The sequence below is a fragment of the Solea solea genome, chromosome 15, assembly GCF_958295425.1.
Source record: "Solea solea chromosome 15, fSolSol10.1, whole genome shotgun sequence".
NCBI classification, from domain to species: Eukaryota; Metazoa; Chordata; class Actinopteri; order Pleuronectiformes; family Soleidae; genus Solea; species Solea solea.
In genome coordinates, this window is record NC_081148.1 from 3,844,180 (window position 1) to 3,863,354 (window position 19,175).

A 19,175-nucleotide genomic window follows, 5' to 3' on the forward strand; every position below is an offset into this window, starting at 1 on the left:
ATATATACGAGAATGAGCCTAACAACAGGAATTATGACAAAAACACAGAGGCAGACAGGAATAAATAAAATGGCTATAAAGACCCATGATGTACAGGATGTCTTCATGTCAAAATGTGATCATGAGACAGCAGACAACAGTTTGCTTACTCATGGTAATTAGTGTTAACTGGTCTACACACAGAATCTTTTGTGTTGTCGTTTTTAAAAAGGTTTTGGAACTTCTAGTTCTAGTTCCGTGTCCGTACAACATTCTACTTTAGGGCATAGGTCACAGCCCCCCAAACGAAGACGCAAAGTTACACAGGTGAAAGTATTCACTGAGTGGATGTCGTGGCAAGGGTTAAAGAGAGTGATAGAATAAGAGGCTGGACAGGGGAGAATAGAGGTCCTCTTTGCTGATTGTTCCAATCCTGTGTCTTGCATGAATATATGAAAGATTAACAAAATTGAATAAAGCTGGTAGTCAGGGAATAAGAAATTTCTAAACTGTAAAAACAATATATATATATTTTTTTTTAATCAGGGTCAGCCAAGTCTAACACCTGACCCCACACACGGCCAGTATTAACTTATAAAACATATATTGTAAATAAAGCAGTGTAAAGTACCTCCCCTCAGCCTCAAGACAAAAATAATGCTGTAACAAAGACAAAAACTTGGCTGTATTCCACAAAATGTGCACCTCAAAATGCAGGAAATTGTGTTTCAGAGAGTTCTGAATTTCAAAATTCTAAATTTTACGGGGGGGTTGCTGTTCAGCTTGAGGAGAGTGGCAGTGAAGCACGTGAAGAGCTTATTAGCGTGTGGGTGAGGATAACACCTGCCTCATTTCCAATGGTAGATGACCTTTGTTGCATGGTTACATGGAGGCTTAATTGTCTGTCTCGCTGAATCAATACCCTCAGTCACACACACTGAGGGTATTGTGTGTGTGTGTGTGTGTGGGGGGGGGGGGGGTGGCAAACAGCACCGTTAATGATTTCCCCTGTTCCTCATTAGCATTTAAAGAGCAAAATTAACACTAAATCACCAAACAGCAGAAAAAAAGGCACAATGCCACGTTCACACATGTTCACATGTGCACTGTTGTCAGAGTTGTGCGACCGCTGATGCAAAACATCAACATCATGACATTACTCAGCACAACAATTGCTCTCCAGAGAGATTTTAATCCCAATCACCATTTTAAATTCCCACGGTTAAATCAGCATGATTGTACGAGATTGAAAAACCGGGAAAAAACAGACGTTATTTACAGTTAGTAGTGTCCCATAGGTGCGTGGTGAGAGATGTTAGGTCAAGGTGCAGTGGACGAGCTTGGCAGTCCAGCACCATTAGTCAATATCATTTTGAGGTTAGGGTTGTTGGGTTGGTACCTGGAAGTAACCATATTTACTTCCTGTGGCTGAACTAACAGGAAAGCATTGAGATTGTTAAAGAAGCACATTATTACCTGGAGGCTGTCCATCATGGACGAGCACTTGGTGAGAATAACCCCAGCCAGCAGGAGGAGGAAGGGGTTGGCAACCAGACTGTACACAGACTCTCCATCCAGGAGCAGGCTTGAGTGGAGATCCAAGGTTTTAGGCTCCTGAGTCACAAATATACATGTCAGGGTTAACAGACTAATTATATACATCCTTAGACATATACAACAGGCACTATGTCAGACAGCTCGTCTCTTCACCAGCTGTTTTCAGAGAGAATGAAGGTGGTGGATAGATGTTGAGTGCCAGGATGGTGAAAACACTCCGGGAAAGGCTAAATGGAGAATATTTTACTGGATATTTACTGGATTTTACTGAATATTTTACGCTACCTCGACATATATTTGATATTGGGGGGAACCAGAGAGCAAATACTACATTGTCTTACTTTAAAATAAAACACTTGGATACTGTTATATAGGGGTGCCACTATCTCAATTGTAAGTTGAATATTGATGGAAACAACGTCACGATGTAGGTCACATCTTACTACAATGTTATCTTACAATTGCCTGGTTACTGTTACACTCATATTGTTAATAAATGATTTAAATGTGACAATAAGGCCTTGGTGTGGTACAAATGATGAGTGATGAAAGCGTGTAGACAACCGAAATGAGAATTAAACATAAACCAGTGATCCTTGACTACACTCAACAAAGAGAGAAGAAATAGATCAAGAATTTATCAAATCATGGCAAAAATAGAAAATCAAATAGAATTTAATTTAAGAATTTAAGTTTACACTTTAGATGACAAAGGACTGAGAGAAGAAAGCGGAGGAAAGTGCAGACAGCAGGACTGTGTGGCTCACAAAGTGAGGACTCAGTCACAGAAGATGTGAAGTAAAACACCTGCACATCAGCTTATAAGTTCACTCCTCTTGTCTGATTATTTAGTTTAGCAGGCTGTGCATCTTACGGCATGTCATTAAGTCTATTCTACTACATTTCCAAATACCACAGTACATGATTCCACACTCTGCTGTGTGAAAATGTGGACTTGATGGTGCTATTTGACCAAAAAAAGAGCTGAGATACTGAGAATTCACTGAGAAAACAAACTACCTCATACAACAAAGACATCTCTCAACTATGCCTTAAAAGCAGGCTCAAAATCAAATACAATATAAAAGCAGGAGAACCAGATGAGGTGGGTTCCTACCTGAGAGGAGAGCAGGGCAACGGGCAGGAAGTCAGAGACATGGATGGATACTGGAGGACCAGTCCAGTTACTTTGAGCAAACAGGTGAAGGCAAGACACGGCCAGAGCCATCACAGTCAGCTCCCTGCATCAGGAGAGACAAAGAAATAAAGAAAAAAACATTGAATTAGAAGGTATGTCCAAACCTTTGACTGGTACTGTACATCATGTGATTCATGGTTTTTGCTTTCTGTTCATTTTAATTGTTCAATTATTGTATTATAAACCTCAATGTTTACACAAAAAGAGTGCAAACTTCCAGCACAGCAGGTGCTAATATATTCCACAAATAAATCCTAAACTTGGATCCTTATCACCACCAAGGGCCATAAACTACATCCTCATAAAATGACATTAAAATAAGTCCTTTACTTTTTGAGTTATGCTGCTCACAGTCAGCCAGACAAATGCAGCCAAAACAGAACCTATAATAATATAATAATCTAAACTAATCTAATTTCTTTTGCATAGCACAAGAAATAATCACAATTTACAGTAGATTACAATCCATGGTCAGGCACACTGTAATATTATATAATATTATAGAAAGAAGAGAAGGGGGCACGCAACTGTTCACACAATGAACAAGCATTTCATTCTATTACTACTAATAGAATTGGTATTTATTGGTATTAAACATACAGCTTTAGATGCGTCTCTGGTAGGGGTGTCACAACTCTACAAACCCGTGATTCCACTGTAGATCGTGATGCGCTTCAATCAGTATTCGATTGACAATGGAGATCGTGACACCCCTAGTCTCCAGTGTCCACATCAAGATCTGATTGCCATCTGATCACGGTCACCTCCCCCTCTCCCTTTGCAAAGATTTCCAGCAGCAGACTACAGCGTCACATCCCGTGTGTCGCCATATCAACAACAATGTCAGCTGCAAGTGAAGTCACACTATTGTATGGACTCCTCTTTGCTTTTTGAAGCAGGGGAAGAAGTCGTCTTTAATAAGCGGAAAACCAACGAATGCAGAGGAATTTTGTTGCCGCTTTCTCGTTAGCTGTGCTCGGAGCCACCAGCGCTCCAAGTATCCATGTATCCATCATGTATCTTGAATACGGGCTGCGCTGACAGTGCATCCTCATGGACACGGCACAACAGTCCAGCTGCAGGGAAAAAGATTACAGGCCAAACTGTGTGACTGATTTCCTGTGTACCTGTTAGTCTGGTCATCCTCAGGTCCACCAGTCAGGTAGAGTGAGAGCCGCCTCTGCAGGTACGCGTCAATGTTCTCCCCATCACAGCAACTGCCATCACCGTTGAGTACAGCCGACACCTGAGGACTCAGCAGAACGGCCTCAAAGTCCCCAGTCATTAAGGAGTCCAGCAGAGAGCCTGCATCTGAAACATGAAGTTAGACGGTGTTAACGCACTCCTTCAGGGAATTCACACATGTGTCTGTGAGGTTTACTGTCACACGTGGAAAAATGTCCACCACTGCAGACATGGCAGCCGGGATCATTTCTCCACGCACTCCCCACATCCAAGTAATGATGTATGCAGTGTTACCAACCAAGCTGGCAGACCCCCCCAACCGTAGGAGACCACCGAAGACCGCTAGCTCCTTTAGCTCGGATTAGCCCGTTACGGCAACAACACATTAAACCACGGGACTCTGTCTGCGTTGAACGGCTCTTTATTCACACACTGCAGGTGAGACACAGCCTCTCTTATTATTGTGCGGCTCTCACAATAAGAGGAAGAACTCCAAATATGCAGCGTGACAGAGATATTGTATCAATAAAGCAAGCTGATCCACTTTTCTATGTTGATAAAAGCATTAAAATGAGAAAAAATAATGGGACACAAAGAAATCAAGGGACATTTAGAATAGATACAAATGTGCGATTAAATATTTTAATAGTTAGTCATTGAAGTTTTCTTAAAAAAAATTGTACAGTATTAATGCCATTGCAAGTAAATACAATTGAGCATTTAATAGCGGTGGGAATTTCCACAAGACAATATTAGCAAAATATTTAAGTCAAGGTATGATATTATCATAATATTGCAAAAATACTGGGTATTGGCAAAATCATATATTGCGATATACTCACACAACGGCTCTAGTGAGAGTGAGAACTTGGCACCATCGAGTGGACTGAAACTTTCCAAAGTCAGTAAGATATGCTAAAAAATATTTCACAATATTCCCATTACAATGCAATTATATAATCACATTTGTTACCTTCAGAATCGTAAATGAATCAAATTGTGAGGTACATAAATAACCTCTAATGTCCATCACACTACTGACACACCTGAAAAGATACATCATGTGACCCTTAGGGTACTCTGTTTATGCACATACCAGTGTAAACATAAAGTTAGTTTCAGAAGAGGTTACGAATGAGAAACAACAATGGTGAACTAACAAAGTGAAACTGAATATAACTATTTACCATCAACCCTTCAACCATTGATAGATCACCAATCAGAGGCCTAAGTGTTCCGTATTCCCTGCCTCCTTTCACACTTCTGTACACCTCATGAATCACATGACACATCACATGAGAGCACTTACTCTATACATAACCCCACAGGAAGTACTTAACAATAGTGTGCAGCCATAATTCCTGCCTCCATCACTGTGCGCACATATACGAGGTCTATCGGCCTCAACAGAGTCTCATTATGCTCGGATTCTGACACGAAACCAGGTTTGTGGCCCACTCAGGCACACCTTCAGGCTGTGGTCATGTGATCCCTTAAAGGCACCCATGGCTTTCATAAATAATTGCAGTGCAAATGGTGTTGTAAAGGAGCTCTGCTGATCTAATGAAACTCAGGGAGAAAGGAGGTAGCGGACGGGGAGAAGACAGGAGGGCTGTGGCTTTATGAGGGGGAAAATTAAAAGCTGAGCTATGGCCACACGTCTAATGGCATTTTAGCCACCCTTCAGGCCTGCCCAGGAAATGGCAGCAATTATAGAAAACAAGGCAGAGGCCCTTAAACTAGTCTATAATTCATAAAGGTTTCAGCAAATGAGCTGCAGTCAAGAAGCCAAATGTTAATAGAATTTGCAGAAGCATGCAGGGCTATGCAGAAATATGGATCCACCATTAAGGATCAGGTGGATCTCAGCATGGCAATTTCTTCACATTAGAACTGAACCAATACCATTAATGTGGCTTTAATTCTTACTTTTATTGTCTGTCCTTCCCACTGTAGAAAAACTGTTCTGGAAAGAAACCAAAAGGCTTCCCTTTGAACACGGGATGAGTCAACCTCACTTTTTTAGTGTCCGATACCGACATCACATCCTTGAGTAGTGAAGCATGCCATGTACAGCACTTTTGCATCTGTCAGATATCCGATCCACTGATTCTGACCAGTATCAGACCGAGACCGAGTATCGTATCGGCTCATCCCAACTGAACACAGTCCGACTCTCATGGTTTAGGTTTAGTGATAAATGATACACTTTCTGTCACAGAATTAACAAACACATACAGTGTATTTAATCTAAAATAACTTCCTTATCAAAACATACGAGAACTGGTCTTCACTTCATGAAATATTCAAATAAAAGCAGGCATTACTTTCACCATATAGTCTCGCCATCCTTCCTCTGCGACAGTCCTGTTCATCCAGTCTTGTGTGAGTGCTACAGGATATATGGAGTGACTGTAGAGTCAGTTTTGCTTTAGAAAAGTATTCATTGTGGGGATTAATCGATTTGTAACTGATTACTATATTAATAGTCAACTATTCTGATAATCGGTTTGAATGTTTCTTTAAATAATCTAAACAAGTTCTCTAACTACACAAGCCTCCACTAGAGTTATCGTAGTTATACCACACAGGTGCACCCGTTTCAGTAAGAATGCCTTTGACCGCCCGGGGTGGTCAAATACTTGACAGATTAATCAATGAACAAAATAATCCTTAATTGCAGCCCTAATTTATTGCACTCGAGTTACTTTTCACTAGACCCGAGTAGCAGCATTTGAGTGCCTGTGTTTTTCCCTAAACTCATTCACTGTTGAATGAGTTTGAAAACTCATTAAAATATCCATACTTGACACCTATGACACAATGTGGCCATACACATTAACTGCAAATTACAATACTATGCCGTAATGATGTTTTTCACCCTCCTGCTTCCACCAGTTTTTCTTTCAGGGACACTTTTTACTGAAACCTTCACTCGAAATAAAGCGGAGACCTGAGATTGTAATAAACATCCCGACTAAGTCAACTCATTTCTGCCTGATGAAAATCATCAGATTGTATGCATTTATTTATTTAAAATTTCAGTTAACTTTATAAGAGATGCTGCTGACCCTGGGATCTCCCTGCACTTTTTGTTTTTGTTTGAACTTAAAACAAAAGATAAGTGAAAGATAAAATAACATTACAGTTATATTGAATTTTGGAAAACTGCATTTACTGTAGAAAACTCTAAAGGAGCTATTTATTTGTTTAAGTTTTCATTTAACTTTATAAGACATGCTGCTGAGCCTGGGAGCTTCATGCACTTTTTGTTAGAATTTTAAAACAAAGACGTCGATTGTCTAAGATTAAAAAAAACCCTTAACATGTTGCAAATCTGAAAAGCTGTTTATTAAGGCATTTAAACAAAGTGTTTTTGTATTATTCAAGATTTTGACGCCACTATTTTCACTTTTACTGCAAATGAATATCGGCTCAAAATAACGGTTATCGGCCACCTTGACTACTAATAATTGGTCTCGGCCATCTCTAGTTTTCACTATTATTATTATTGTTATTGTTGTTGTAGCATGAGACAAACCTCTGTGTCTCATGCTAGTTCTAGACGTTCAGGTCCAGCAGGTTAACCAGGTAAAGGAAAACTTACTATTGTCTGAAAAAACAAACCAAAAAAACTCACTGACTAGATCCAGTAGGAGGCGCACAACGATGCAGCACCCACTCACACACCTGTGGTCAATTTAGAGTGTCGAATTGTGTGCATGTTTTGGACATGTTGTGCCCTCACATTGCAGGACACATTTAAGGATTAAGCTTCTGCATCCCATCATGAACAGCATGTTGAGGCTGCTGTACAAACACAGAAACACAAGATGGCACACTTCATCCCCTTGCCATAAGTATGAAGATATATGCCAAGGCAGCGAAAACCCAGTTATTTTGATTTTAAAGCAATTGTACATTGATACAAACATGCTTCTATTCAACTTCTGCCAATAGAATCGCCTCAGTGTTACACACTGCACCTTTAACAGCAGTGGATAAACACACACACACACACACACACACACACACATGCTTGTCTTTGTGACACATCTCTATGGAAACCAGGTCTGTGAATTACTCACCACGTTCATGCGGATGTTGCGACACGTGTGACAAGATATGAACGCTGATGGACAAGTGGCACTGATGAATTATGAGTTTCTTATGTGGGGGCTGCTTTGGTCACGCAGACCTGGCAACCTGAATGCTTCTGCTCGAGACATGACGACGTGTGAGCGCGCGCAGCTACAGCCATAACACACGGACTCGGACTCACGCTCACTCTCCTCTCCTTATACTCCATGTTCACTCCACGTTCACTCCATGTTAACTCCACGTTCACTCCATGTTAACTCCACGTTCACTCCGTGGTCAAAAGCCAACCAACTCAAAGCCGACTTTGACGAACGTTACGAGTTGACATTTCTTATTCATGAACATACATTCACGTGTAGTTGTGTGCGCCGAACAGCAGAGCCATTCACAACACTCAACTCTTAAAGTATCATTTCTAAAAAGTGTGTACTGTCGCCATAAATAATGTCACCAAATAATAATAGAGCAGACATTTGAATGGAGTCTGGTAAGACGTTCACTCTCACTCACACACACACACACACACGAGGACATGTCGTTTAAAGCAGCTCATTCTCATGACAATTCGAAGCACAGCTGGTTTAAGTTTGAACAAAAGCTTAGAAAACTTAGAAAGTGAGGCTGTGTTGAAAACTGCGGGCGGACCCGGTGTCGCTTACACCGCTGCGCAACAACGCGAGCGACGGGCAGCAGCTGCCCGGGCAGCGGGATACACAACCTGCCCGTGCCGGTACTCAATTATAGATACCAGGTGAAATAATAGCGCTAATAATAACAATAATAATAATAATAATAATAAAATAGAGGTCGTAAACTCACCTGCAGCACAGTAAACACTCTGCTTCCATTCCACCGCCTCAGTGTCTGTTAAAAAGCCCCGGAGCACCGGGATCTCCACGTTCAGCGGCATCACCTCCGCTGCTGCTGCTGAGCTAACGTGCCGCTAACGTGCCTCCGCAGGTCCCGCTAACTGCCGCCGCCGATTAATCGCTGTATTGAAGTGCCAAGTCGATGTCTCTCAATCACAAACGGACTGTTTATTTCCACCCATGTGGCGCAAGCGGCGTCAGTGAGCAGCCATGACAGATGCGCGTTGCATTGTGGGAAAACGGATCGGGGAAGATCAAGGAAGAGAGGATGGTGCGCAGATCAGACTGCGACCGTGCACGTGCCATGAGGTTGAATCCTCGTTAATAATACAGTGTCATTAAATGTTTTCCAAATGATTTGTCTCCATAAAAAAATAATATTTTTCAAAAATATTTTTGTACATTCCATTTCCAACTCGAGGGCTCAAACACAAACTAGTGACTTGTAACGCTGTAACTGAATCATTAGAATCAGTTCATTTAAAAGATTTGTTCACAGATGGTTCAGTGGAGCACGGACTCCACCTGACAGTCACTCAACTGAGATTTTAGACCTTTCCTTTGCTAAATGTGGGAGATTAACGCAGGTATTCAGGAATTTTCTTGCGTCGGACATCGCACTCATCGCACTGACTAAACACCTAAACACTTGAACAGTGTTTTAAACATCTTTTTTTTTGGGGGGGGGGATCCTTGGAAAAGTGGTCATGTGAAAAATTTCCACCATCACCCAGAATAGAATAGAATGTAACCTTTTTTTTTTTTTACCAATAAAAACACTTTTCCAGGTTTATTAATGCAAAACTAGTATTTTGTGCCTTCATGAATTAGTTAAATATCAATTTTTAATGAAAAAATATCAAAACAAAACAAGCCTCGATTGTTTGTGAACTGTTTTTTATTTTTTTATATAGTTTTTTATTTCATATTTATCTCATTTTATTTCTTTTTTACTTTCTGGTTTGTTTAGTTAACTTTGGTAATTGTGCTCAGTCTATGTTTGTACATGTTGTATCACACTGCCGACTGGCACGTGTCGGCCAGACTCTGCTTTTTAAAAAGAACTGCAGCTCATTAATTATAAACTTTTTAGTGTCCATTATTTATTGAACAGATATTAAAGTGTTACTGTAATGCCTTTAAAACACACAATACAATTCACAATATATATACATATATGTATATACATATATGTATATATATACATATATGTGTATATACATATATATGAAAGGATATTTTATTGTTACTTTTCAAAACATCTTTTACATAAACTTTCATTATTTAAGCACAACAGCAAGTGTTTCTTTATTATCAACATCATTATTATTGTTATTATTATTATTATCATCGTTATTATTATTACTATTATTATTATTAATAATAATAATAATTATTATTATTATTATTATTATTATATATTATTATTATCATATACAACAACAATAACAATAATAATAATAACAATAACAATAATAATAATAATAATAATAATAAAACAATTAGCCAGCTATTTTTTTTAAATGCTTTTTTATGGACTTTGGTGCACATCATATGATTATATGTCAGTGTAAGGTGGATAACATTATATTGAATGACTTTGTGGCCACATGGCGGTGTAGTGGCTTGTATTGTTGCGCGTTCTCCCCATGGTGTCTAAATGAATGGTAGGTGTGAATGTGTGAGTGAATGGTTGTTCATCTCTCCTGCTGCTCCCCCTCTGTCAGCTCCCCATGAGCCTCATGTGGTGGATAGCTGCTTTCACTCTGACGTATGGACATTCTCTGGAGATTGTCTGAGAGAGAACACAAATGCCCTCAACACAAGTTGCTCCGCACATTCTCCACAGATGCCCCCTGCCAGCGCCCTAGTATAAAAGTGTGGGTGAGCTCATGTGAGAACACAACCGAAGAAACTCAGGACATTCCACATATACTATGTCACGGTGTGAATAATGACCCATAATGTAGTATTTCATAAAAATAATAACAGCAACAACAAATAAAAAAGGCAAAGAAAAACCCAAACCCAAAAATGTGGGGAACACAACCAGGAACCAGAGCATGAGCAAACAACAAAACAGCAACTGCTGCATTTACACTGCGTGGTGCAAGAGACCCAATTCTGATCCGATCTGAGACAAACCCATGACAATGTGAGCGGGCACATGGATTCAGGCCTCATCTGTGTGTGGGAAAAATCAGATATGAATCAGATATGTGGACAGATGACGGAGTTAATGTTGTGTGTTTCATGTGCGACCAAACAGAATGAATTCAAAAACAAAACTGATCACTTTTTGATCATTTGCAACAATTCATTTTTGCAAATCCAAACGTTTCGCTTGCGAATCCTATTTGGCTTGTCGATGCGCGACTTCCTACAAAATAAGAGCCTACTAACCATTTTCAGCTCAGTAGGCAAGCACACCCTTTGGGTTTTCTCCCCAAGTACTAACCAGTGTACATGCAGAGTTCAAACATGAGTCAATTGTGAAAGGAAAAAAAAGGTGAAACACATTAGGGCGGATACCTGGAATATGTCAATACCTGGAAATAAAAGCTGAAATGTTCTGATGTCAAACCCAAATGTTTTCAGTCTATGGCAAAAATAAAGGAACTGGCCTCACTGTTCTAATACTATAGGAGGCCACTGTACATAATGAATTCACAGGTGAAAATGAATTAAATGTGGGCGGGGCTTTCTTGTATGGGTGGGTGTGGGTCTTAAAAACTGACGTAAAGGCCACTGTAGTTCCGCTGGAGAAAGAGAGGAGCTGTCATTACCTGACTTGGGTTACCTGACGTGTGTGAAGTGTGACCACTTCCTGTCAAAGATATTTACAGCAGGTTCAGGGATTTTACAATAAAATAAAGTTATATTACCTTTATTTCTTAGTTATTCTTAGAAAATGTTTGAATACAACATTTTGATGTTTTCGTCGCGTCACCGAGCGCTCGAGTGCAACTCAAAACAAAAGAAGACACAGACTCTTCTTGCATGAAGCAGTTACCAACTGGCCGGACTTTATTTCCTTCATACACAACAGTCACGCAGCCAGTCTTACATAGCACCACTTCCTTTCAAAATAAAACCACTGACTTTGGTTACCACTTACTTCCTGTGTAAACCTTTTGCCCATGATGCTTGGCAATACAAAAAAGCTCAGTAGTCTTTACTCTTATAAAATAAAATACAAATGTTTAGTTTTAATAGTCATCCACAACTGTCTTGATACACCGGTGCTAACAGGAAGTCGTCACACCTCCGGTAACAGATCAGGTCGTGACAGCGGCGAGCAGAGAAGTCGACCATTTGTTGCAGATTCACCATTAGACGTCACAAGTTCTTACACACTGGACCTTTAAATTAATTTAACAGCTTTTGTTTTTTTTTTAATTAAAATAATTTTTAAGCGGATCATCTGCTTCCATCCTGTCCTGTCCCTTGTGTCCTCATTTGTTGTCCATTTGTTTTGATAATCGTCTAATTATTAGCAAAGTATTTCTGAATAGTTGACCCTGTGCCGTGTGTTGTTTCCATTTCATGCGCTTCACCTTTGATACTCTACATCAACTCAACGGGCTTTTAAAACCAACAGCTGGATGTTTGAAAGTCAGATCTTTTCTGAGGTTATTTAAGGAACATTGTAAAAAAGATAAAATCATGATTTCTCTCACGTCTGAAAACAAACCAGAACATTCACACATGAAGAGTCATAGTGACGTATGAGAATATTAGATTATAATTTGACTGTGCAGTCTTCCTCATCTTTGCTCAGGTGTTCAGCGCCTCCTTGATTTTCCTTTTCTCAGCCGCGTCTGGCAGAAAAAAAATAAACATTCCCACACTCACTCTGTACTTTCAAGCTCCATTTAATGTCCTAGCAAAAGGAGAATGTGACTGTTCTAAGGAGTGAGCAAAATAGAAAGTGCATTTTTTTTTTGTTCACTGGAGTTCAACAGAATAATTAAAAAAAGACTAAGCAGTTTTTTTTTTTAGATCAGACGGAGCAGAATTATGATGTTTTTGTAGAAATAGCAAAGTCATGAGTCAAGGTTCTCTGTGGGAGTATTTGGTGATATGGTGTAGATCAAAAGGCACATCACAGCTGTGTATCTCACTGGGCTGGGATTGTTACACACGTGCACACACACACACACACACACGTGCACAAGCCTTCAACGCACACTTGTGATGTGGTTCTGACGCACAGTCTCATGATCTACAGTCATGTGGATGGAGAACAGTTTGTTTATCCAGAGCATGATGCTTTTTTTAATGTGGAGAACAGAACATGAAGAATGTCCAGGTCAGATTTTATTCAGGTGGATGTGATGGTGGAGGAAAATCAAAAGAAGCAGTGGGGCTTTTATCGCAGGTTCTGTTACTCGTCTTTTCTTTTGTCTCTTGTTTTTTTTTTTTAAATATCGTTTCCTTAAAGAATGACCAGTCTGGTCGCCAACAGTCAAAAATAAAAACAAAAACAAAAACAGGAAATGAACATTCAGTAAACATTCTTCTCTAAAGGTAGCTTCCCTTATATAATCTGTCATTTTTCCTCTTCCAATATGTATACATAAACAAGTTTAATAACATACCAATCAGTGGTTATTTCACAATTGGGAAAAAAAGCACAAAATGTTTACACTCTTTTACAGGTAAATAAAAGTTTTTGTTGACTGTTTTCAATGTGGGTGTGGCATAGTTCAGAGTTCGTCTCGTCGTCGTCCCTTTCCCCCCCCGCGTCCCCTCCTTCTAGGCTTTTTTTTTCTGCCATTGGATCTTTACATACAAATATTGACAAAGTGGTAGCTTTGTGGTCACACGCCATCGAGTCTTTTCAAGAGCAATGATGGGTGGGAGGTGATGGGAGGGAGGGGGCAGGGAGGGAGGGAGGGAGGGAGGAGGTGTGGACTTCATAGCTGTCCGTCACTGCAGTGGCTGTCCTGGCTGCTGCCCGGCTTCTCTGCGTCGTGACTGGGCAGCTCTTTGAGAAGGAGGGCGGCGCTCTTCTCTGAGAACTCGTCGCAGTCGGGCTCCAGGCCGTCGGGACACGGCAGCTTCAGGAACTCCTCCCTCAGCTGAGCTGTGTGTCTCTGCAGGTCACACACACACACACACACACACACACACACACAGTCAAATTATTAATCAGCTCATTTACATCACAGCACATCAACAGTGAGTCTGATCCACACCAGACTCACTGTTGTTGAGACAAAGTGACAAACACAATCTTAAATTATATCACATCATTTGAGCCGTTTAAATCACAGGGAGCATCTCATGTGGTAAAGCTCAGCCACATTTTCGACTTATATTGCAAACAAATTGCACTAAAAATGGAATAAAATGATATATATTAAAGCAACGCTGATGAACACTGTAGATGTTTCCTGAAGCTTCTCACAGTCACACAGTCTGAGACTTCACTGGGTACATATGATAGCGTTACCTTGAGCGCAGCAGCGTGGTGGGACATGGTGCGGCCGACCCTCTTGTCGCTGCTGTACTGCTGGATGTCAGCGATCCACTCCTCACACTGAGACATGATCTCTATTCGCTTCAAGTAGAAATGTTTGTGGATCACCTGCAAAAACATGACAAACACACAGTGTCAAGCACAGCAACCACAGAGAAGAGAGATAATAACCAATACTCATTTTCCACAACAAGAAACAAAAGTGAAAGATCTCTTATTAAAGTATATCTGAAGCTAAAGCACAACAGTTCTTTGTGTGTGAACCATGTTTGTGATTTGTTACTTGTTTTGTGTGATGTGTTGTGTAGAGATGAGCGCAAGTATTCAATACTCGATTATAAAGTCGATCAGTTACTGTAACTCTTCATAACATAAGATACAAAACAAATATTTTTTTCAATAATTGCATTTATAAAACCCAAATCTTTGTACATGTGTGCGGCATCTATTACCACAAGGTAGCAGTAGCAGGAAGCATTAAGTTTGTGGACTTTATATCAAATTTACGAGGTTCCTTGAATGCATCTTAAAGCTGCTCCCATTAGCTCAACACATGTGAAGCCTGCATTATTTTTTTTAATATTTGAATAATAACACTGAATAGTCAAATAGCATTTGAGGCTGGAAACACCAGCCCTTGAACTGACAGGGATTTGACCCGGCAACCTCCAATTCCCAGTTCCCTTCCACTAGACCATGGGTTGACCCGCAACCAGTGGATAAAACTCAACAACTACTTTTCTAGTGATTCTCCCTATTTTAATAAAAACCTTTGTAATGAGTTATCAGTGATCAGTTATTTTAGTAGATGATCAGTTCAAATTTCAGGTTCACTTTAAATCCACTCACTGGCAAAAACAAGAACTGTGTATGAACCTTGAAGCAGGTGGGCTCATCAGTCACTCCCTCTACTGTTTATCTATTATCTAGATATCTATTATGTAGGCAGCATACAAATCCCTCTTCTGTGACGTGACCCATCGGCAAAATCTCTCCGCATGTCTCCATTACTGAGGAGCCGGTTCTTATCAAAGGTGTTTAAGTCATTCTCTGACATGATGTCTACACTACACCCGTTTAATGGATGACGTCAATCATCCACACAAGTTGGCCTGCTTTCCCATCCCTCTAGTCAACATCCTAGCAACAGTCGCCAGGGCGAAGTCATCAGTATGCAGTGAGCACTGTGGTGGATGTGTCTGTAGCTGCTGCTCTGCTGGTGGAGGGATTGAATTAGTTATTATGGCGACTGCTGATTTGCTGCTTACCAGGAGAGAAGAGGGGAGGGGAGGGGAGGGGCAAGAGGCCACAAAGGGGGGAGGTTTAGGGGGCTCTGAACGGTTTAGTAATCGCTCTCTTCCTTCTACATCTCCCTCTGCACACTCCATCTTCATTCCATCTTTCTTGTTACTTTCCCCATCTCCTCCTCCGCCGATTGTTCCTCCCCTTCAATCTCCCACCTTCCTCAGCTGCTTAAAGGCCATCCAGGGAGGTGTGCTACTGCTCTCAACTCAGAGACAATCTCTCCATGTTTCAGACTTCAGAAGTCAGGTGTGTAACATTTAGGGGAGTGAATTGGCAGACATTGATTATACTACCAATTAGTATGTTTGTGCAAGGGTATAGTCTTTAGAACAAATATACCAAAAATGGAGTACTTGACAAGGGTCTTAGCTACATGAGGGTGGGCTCACGGAGGAGTAACGCCAGAGCGATGAAACTTGTACTAGTGCATAATAAACAAAGTGTTAAATTTACTCTGTAAACAAAGACCGACCTTCTTTCTCATATGCAAGGGCAAGCGAGAATCAAGCTAGTGAGGGTTTTCACGTGGCAGAGGCTGTTGTTTCACATGTGGTGTTTGGACACGGTCATTGATCACAGCGTGGAAGTAAGCTCTACATGCAAAACCATCTCCGCTCATGGAGCATATGGTGGATAAGAGCGCCTTGACAAATGACCTTTAAGGAGGACTAGGTCTTTATGCATGTGCAATCGCGCACACACACACACACACACACACACACACACACACAGAGAGCCCACAGATGATGAAGCACCATGATGGAAAGCCATGGCTGCCACATACACTCATTGACCTTTGAAGTAATGCTGTCCCACTCATTATACTACCGGGCAACTGAGGAGGGAAGAAGAGTGAAAGAATGGATGTGTGGAAACGTTTGACCCAGGCAAGGGTCAAGGGCACGAGTGAATCATGCAGTCGTTACAGTTTCTTATTCTTGGCTTTCTGTATTTCATCATTTGTGAGTCAGGGCCTCAGGTACTGGCCTTAAGAACCCCGAGCTGCTCCATGACTGAAACGTGAATTTGTCCAACTCTGATGTCCAAAGCACAACAAACAGAAGGTATGAGCAGGTCAAATCTAAGCTGCATGCAACAGCTAAAGAGTAAAGACATCGGATCTCATTGTAACAATTAATAAATATTCATACAGATGTGATCCTGGGCAAATTTGCCGTTTAAAAAGAAAATAATAATCAGCATTGGCCGACTATTATTTAATGAACCACACTATTAATTTATGTGCACACATTTCCGTTGTCAGAAACTTGATAAATGTGGCCAAGCACTTGAAACTTTGAATGCATCAACCTTTGGATGAAAAAATAATGTTTGATGTGTTTAATATTAAGATTAAACATCATTTTGAATATTAAAAATATGGTGCATATAGTGGTGCAGACACAAGATGCTGACTGTAGAGACAGACCCAATTGTTGCTCATTTTAAAATAAAGCAATTTTTGTATATTTTGTTATTATTAAACTCATATTTTTGATGATGAAATCAGCCAAACATATTGATGCACATTGAAACAAACGAATGTGGAGCCGACAGATGAGCAGAGATCACATAATCAGTCAAAACGGAGCAGAAGCTCAGAGGAATTTGCCAAACATCTTGTGGAAAAGAATTGCACATGCACTTGAGAAGAATTACCACCCTAAACTCGCTGCTGGGTCACACCAAGATGGATATGCCTCACTGAAACCAATCAATAATTATAACAATAAAAATAATAGTCATTTGTGACTGAATGGAACGATACAGTTCCACATGGGAACAGCTTCTGTTGTGATTGTGTGACTGAGATAAATGTGAGCAACGATATCACTGTGCTGCCATAAATGGTTCATCGCGTGCAAAACTCAATCCACATGAACACGGCCTCCAGATGTCGGAACAAGAATATATGGAGGTGGATTTAACCTCCAGTGCTACTTGCACACATCTCCACAGCCTCCTCCTCTCAAACTGACCCACTATTTTCCTCACAACTATCAATCAGACGGTCTAGACGTGACACTGACCCTGATCCTGTGGTCCTAAACCAAATGGGGGACAGCAGTGGTGATATTTGAAAATGGAAAGAGGGTCATTTATCTCGTCGCCCGCATCTACAATTAACAGAGAAAACTGCGGATTTGAGAATAGAGACGTGGACGTTAGCTATTAGAGGCAGCTTCAGTCATTTCAGTAGAAGCTAAAGAAAGCTGTGGAAACATGTAGAGACACCACTGGGTAGTGATGAGCTGGTCCGACACTGGTCATAAACACTGGGTCAGATAATGGACAGATAAAAAAGTGAGATAATGCATTTTTACTTTTGCATGTTGCAGGTTGTTGGAAGAATATTTGTTACACAGTTGGAGAATTATGATAAAATGACTGTAATGGACTGATATTGTATCAGTAGATATAGATTGTGCCATCACTGTGTACACAGTAATGGTATCCAGCTAATGCCAGATTGTATGAGTACGGGTGCGAGAGGGTCTAGTCACCTCCCAATTCCAAGAGGCGTGGCAAACGGACATAGATCTCCACCTCTAAACATAATTGGATTGACCCACAACCAATCAGACCAATGATCCGGGTGTATGCAGAGCAACGGACGACGTGCGGACAAACGTGCTTGTTGTAGTTTTCTTAGAGCGATGGCTGTCTAGTAACGGCATCTTACGACCTTTGGCGAGTCGAAAGACAGCTGCTCTTTGGTGGCGGCCATGTTGGATGTATACAAAAGCTGCCAGAAGTGGCTTCTCTGTCGTCATCGTGTTGAGCCTGCCTCTAGAGCACGGAGGTGTTTGTGATTGGAGTGATATCAAATTGTTGGCAGATTCATCTGGGTTCACCCAGGCTACAGTAATGGTGGAATTGAACACAGTGACAGAGGTGGTTATGGAGCAAATGAAGCAAAGTAAGTTTCACTACCAATATTTGGAAGACACTGCATATGGAAGAGTAGAAGCCTGATTTATTACAGATGGCTGGTGACTGTAGAGAGCGGTTTGTTCTGGAAACAATCACGCTGCAGAAATCATTGCTCACACATTAAGCTAAGTCATGGATGCATATGATATTCAGTGAGGATGACATGATTCTGTGTTCAGGCACGTTAACCAGCCATCCATCCTGGGAATCGATGCAAGGGGTTTGTTGCACGGGTCACATGTTGCAATTATGCATTAATGCAGCCCTAAAAGAGGAACCAGTCTGTTGCACCACAGCTGCTGCGAGGCATCTGCTCCCTCTCTTCAAAAACAAGGAGGTAGAGCCGCAAAGCGAATCCTTCTGGGAGGGACTGAGCACAGACTGACCCCGCAGTGTTCTAACTAACAGGAAGTACACACTCCATAAGCTGGGACATCTGATGGAACAGAAAGGGTCGTTTTCAAATCAGTTTTAAAGCTAAAGATTATGGTTAACAGGACTCACTGTAAATTCTGTGGACAACAGGCAGAATTATTTTTTGATGCTACAGATTAATAATTCC

General features: G+C 40.8%; 2 protein-coding genes across 9 annotated transcripts in view; both read right to left on the reverse strand.

Annotated features, from left to right (window-relative positions):
- Positions 1–9,131, reverse strand: part of ttc27 (tetratricopeptide repeat domain 27) — a 47,059-nt gene extending 37,928 nt beyond the window's left edge. Inside the window, exons 1-4 of the mRNA XM_058652205.1 lie at positions 8,840–9,131; positions 3,862–4,045; positions 2,654–2,777; positions 1,456–1,593 (exon numbers count right to left, since the gene is read on the reverse strand). Coding sequence (XP_058508188.1) covers positions 1,456–1,593; positions 2,654–2,777; positions 3,862–4,045; positions 8,840–8,930 — 537 coding nt within the window. The 5' untranslated portion in view covers positions 8,931–9,131. The remainder of the gene's footprint in view (positions 1–1,455; positions 1,594–2,653; positions 2,778–3,861; positions 4,046–8,839) is intronic.
- Positions 9,132–12,748: 3,617 nt separating this feature from the next.
- The window catches only part of birc6 (baculoviral IAP repeat containing 6), a 118,425-nt gene continuing 111,998 nt past the window's right edge, over positions 12,749–19,175 (reverse strand). For all 8 annotated transcript variants that reach the window (XM_058651723.1, XM_058651722.1, XM_058651727.1 and 5 more), the window contains 2 exons: positions 14,348–14,482; positions 12,749–13,988 (listed from right to left, as the gene is read on the reverse strand). In XM_058651723.1, the coding sequence (XP_058507706.1) occupies positions 13,809–13,988; positions 14,348–14,482 (315 nt within the window). In that variant the 3' untranslated portion in view covers positions 12,749–13,808. The remainder of the gene's footprint in view (positions 13,989–14,347; positions 14,483–19,175) is intronic.